This window comes from Capsicum annuum, chromosome 1 (genome assembly GCF_002878395.1).
Source record: "Capsicum annuum cultivar UCD-10X-F1 chromosome 1, UCD10Xv1.1, whole genome shotgun sequence".
NCBI classification, from domain to species: Eukaryota; Viridiplantae; Streptophyta; class Magnoliopsida; order Solanales; family Solanaceae; genus Capsicum; species Capsicum annuum.
The window spans coordinates 110212104-110216453 of NC_061111.1; the positions used below are offsets into that span (position 1 = coordinate 110212104).

The 4350-nt window shown below is 36.5% G+C and overlaps 1 protein-coding gene across 1 annotated transcript; it reads left to right on the forward strand.

Moving 5' to 3' along the window:
• Positions 1-206: 206 nt before the first annotated feature.
• LOC107879087 lies at positions 207-4091 on the forward strand (the record flags this gene model as incomplete). Its single annotated transcript, XM_047406892.1, is given in 7 exon segments — positions 207-367; positions 1490-1609; positions 2944-3169; positions 3270-3329; positions 3397-3570; positions 3653-3762; positions 3854-4091. Coding segments are annotated over 7 exon segments (1017 nt in total), but the record flags the coding sequence as incomplete, so codon positions are not given.
• Positions 4092-4350: the final 259 nt, after the last annotated feature.

Consider the following 4350-nt stretch of genomic DNA (forward strand, 5'->3'; position numbering starts at 1 on the left):
TGCATTTGTATGTCAAGTTATTTATCTTTCTTTTCATATTATTGTTGTTGCATCTTCACTCTCGGCTTTGGTGTTCAAACCGTGAGCTTGTGTTCTTTGTGCAATCTGCTTGTTAGTTTGTTGGTTCGCTGTTTTTGGTGCCTTCCTAGTGTGTTTGGTATCAAACCCCATGCCTGATTGTTCCAAATGTGTTCGCTTTTTTCCAGCACTGGATGGATGAGAGTGATGGTACAAGTGATTCCATACTAAAGCATAAACCTCTCTGGGCTACTTATAACCAGAATCGAAAGAAGGAGAAGAAAAGAACAGTAGAAAAGAAAAAACAAGGTGATCTGCACCGCACATATGGTACCAGAGTCATTCCAGTGTGAGCGCAACAACCTTTTATTTCATGCCTTTTGTGGATTGCTTAAAACTGCTATATTGATGTCCCTTCTTTCTCTCTCTGATGTTTGACATCGCCTTCTGATACTGAATAAACACATCAGAAATATCGTATACAAATCAATAGTGTTTTTTTCTTATAACTGAGAAATCGCCAAAGAGTAGTGGTGCAAGGCTCAATACTCGGTGGATAATGGGCCCACCCCTCTACCCTTCTCCATTTAAATACCAAGTTTTTATCTGTTGCCGGGATCGAACCCATGACATGCGCCTACTCACTGCGCTTTTGCCATTATATTATAGCCTTGGGAGCTAAATTAGTGCTAATTAGCAACTTTCTTCTTTGCTTGGTGAACAATTACTAGTTCTGCTAAAACACTTGTCTTTGATCTTCAGGAGCTTGTGTGTATTTTATGTAATGAACCTTTTTATCTATTGCACTCAATGGTTAAATATGCTCATCAAATGCTTCTGCATTAATCATTGAATTGGTCTTTGATATTGGACTTCATGGATAACAATAATAGCATATTACACTATGCCTGTAGTCGTCTTTTATTTAGGTCATGATTAAGCTTGATGAATGAAAACAAACTTGTACTGCATTCTGTTACATTCTTGCATAGTTGACCTAACCTACAACAATTTGATTGCTGAATTATTGGATGATATATATCAGAAATTCCAATAAAAGCATCGTCTTCGAAATACTTAAAAGAAAAAGCATCATCTTTGATACATCTGTCTCTTCTATTTGGGTGTTCTGATTATATCTGTTGAAGTTTGATTTGTTTTCTTCTGTTTGTTTTGACAACTAATGGATACAAAAATAACTAAGCCTTAATCCCAACCTAGTTGGGATCAGTTATATAAATCCTGGCTACCCCTTCCACTCCATCTGGACTTATCTTCGTTCAATATTCAATAAATCAGGTTCTCTGCCCCAGTAGTGTCTACATTTTACACTGGCATATAATGCCCAACAAGATTTAAAATGGAATGAATTAATAAATCTCAAAAACTAAATTCAAGCAGATTTTTTCTCCCATTACTGCCATTTTGAACAAGAGTACCATGCTGTAACTATCTCCTCCTTGTTTTACAGGTTTGTTCTATCTTTAGCTGATGTGGATGAACATCTTATGATGGAAGATGAAAGTCTCGTTTGGACAAGTAAAGATGTAGTTATTGTACTCCAACATCAGAATGATAAGATACCTTTGAGGTGAGTGAAGTTTTTACTCAGTTTTAATTGCCTTATTTATCTTGTTTGTTTTCGTGTCTCAGTATGACTTTCTATGGTATACTACAATCATGGGACTTTTATTCTGTCGGGGAAGCAGATTGTTTTCAGTTCCCTTTGTTGGCAATATTTAGCTGCAGCAACCAATGGCAGAGCTAGAATTTTAATCAAGGGGCGTCAAACTATAAAGAAGAAACAAACGAGAAAATCTACAAAATAAATTTTACTAATGAAAGCAAAACATAGTTAACATTATAACTCGATGAGATATGTAAAAATAAGTAGTGTGTGTCATTTTAGTTGTTTAAAAATGAAAAAAAAATTGACTGCAGTCAAAAAGTACTTTTATGTTGCTCACAGGACTGGAACACACGACTTTGGGGATGTTTGGATTGACTTATTTTTAAGTGCTTTTGGCTTTTAAGCATTTTTTCAGTTGTAGTAGTGTTTGGCTAAACTAAAAAGTGCTTTTAAGCACTCACTTTTAGGCCAAAAAAGTACAAAAGTAAGCAAAAAGCCAAAAGTAGGGTCTCCCCTACTTGTGGCTTTTAACTTTTTAACTTACAAGCTACTGTTTAAAAGCTCATCCAAACACCTTATTCAGCGATTATTGCATCCCCTTAACCACTGCACTAAACCTTCAGCTTGTGACAAGGAGTATCAACTATATGTATATGTATAAAAAACCAAAATTTGACTTATATGTACAATGTAATTTTCCAGCGAAGGGGAGCAAGGGTAGCTCCGCCACTCGCTGCAACCTCTTCCTATTGAAGTAGCAGTAGTTCCTTGGTTCTGTCTTTCTTGGCCTCAAATAAATTATGAATCTAGTAAACTATGTTTAGATTTCAATTAGAATTTAGAATTGACATTGCGACCTTTCGTATCTTAGTACGTCAATAGAAAGCTGAAAGACTCTGATAGCAAATTTTCTCTACCGTATACTATTTAACGTGAGATTGATGACTTCTGATCTCCAATCAGCCTTAGATTTCTGCCAGTTGGACTGACTACAGAAAGTGAGTATAGAGGAAATGTCATTGAGAATAATACTCCAGGTAGATAGCAATATTTTATTTCCCTCGCCTCCCTCGTACTCTCCAGTATTCCGCCTGTTAGATTTTGCATGCAATTTCTCTAGATTTTCTATGATAGTCTAATACATTTATGAGAAACACAAAAAGTGGTAAAAGAAAACCTCAAATTATTTCAATAAGTGAACCTACAAACCTTCCATTAAATGTTTTCTGACGTTTATTCTCCTTGTATGCTTCTGGCTCGGGGGTCTTTACTTGCTTCCTGTTTGTGTTTGACAGCTATGTTTCAGAAATAGAGAGAAGGCATGCTATTCCAATGCTAGCCCAACAACATATATTGGCAGGGCTGGCTTCTGTTGTGGGTGGGTTGAGTGCTCCATATGAAAAGGCTTCTCATGTGCATGAAAGGCCTGTTGTAAATTGGCTCTGGGCGACAGGTTGCCACCCATTTGGACCATTCTCTAACACTTCACAAGTCAGTCAATTGCTCAAGGATGTTGCCCTGGTATGTTATGCTCTTCACTACCTGATTTACGATTTCTACATGATGTAGATTTGATTGCAACTCGTATGAACTAAACTCTCATTATTTACATTACCTGCAGAGGAACACAATATATGCACGCGTTGATTCAGCCCTTCACCGGATCAGGGAGACATCAGAGGTACTTTTTGTTATTCACCATCTCTTTTGTTCTAACCTGTATTTATCTGTCCCATCTTTTTTCCCAGGCTGTCCAAGCTTTTGCCGCAGAACATCTGAAAACTCCTCTGGGTGAGCCAGTGAAGGGTAAAAAGAACAAAACAAGCACTGAATTATGGCTGGAAAAGTTCTATAAAAAGACTACGAACTTGCCTGAACCATTTCCCCATGATTTAGTTGATCGTCTAGAAAAATACTTGGATGTAAGTGATTATTTTTCCTGTACTTTGTAAATCTAGTTCTAGCACTTTGTAAAGGGTATATTGTGACGTCATCAAATAACAGAGCCTTGAGGAACAACTCGTAGAATTGTCTTCCCTACTATATGATCATCGCTTGCAAGAAGCACACTCAAATAGTTCGGATATCTTGCAAAGTTCCATTTTCACTCAGCAGTAAGTTACATATATAACTTTTATCCCTTTTAGGTTGGGAATTTCCTCTTAGTATCTTATGCTGTGGATTGTTCAATTTTCTAATTTTCAGGTATGTGGAACATATTTTGGCTTCTGAGAGAGAGAAAATGAAATGCTGCAGTATCGAATACAAGCTTCCTGTGCAGTCTTCTCAGAATTTAGTTTATGCTGGTATTCTTTTAGCCGGATTTTTCGTGTATTTTGTTGTAATTTTCTTTTCATCTCCTGTACGTTAATTTCAGGAAGAATCTCTATTGTGTTAAGTTCACAAAAATTTTGAAGGAAATGGTAAGATGAAATTTGAGCAAGACTTTTTGCCAATGTGTGTTAAATCATATTTATAGCTGATTGGAATCGTATTTACAGCTTATTGTCATTCCATGTTCGGCGTTTGCAGTTGAAACTAAAGGGGTCTTTTTGCTGCAGAACATCTGAAAACTCCTCTTAAAAATGAGGGGTTGTTTGTTAGTTTGTGAAATTAGAGAGAACGATTTTGGGATAAAATTCAGATTATTCTATTTCGTGGTTCAACTTTTGATTCCAAGATTAGCCTCCCAAGATTATTTA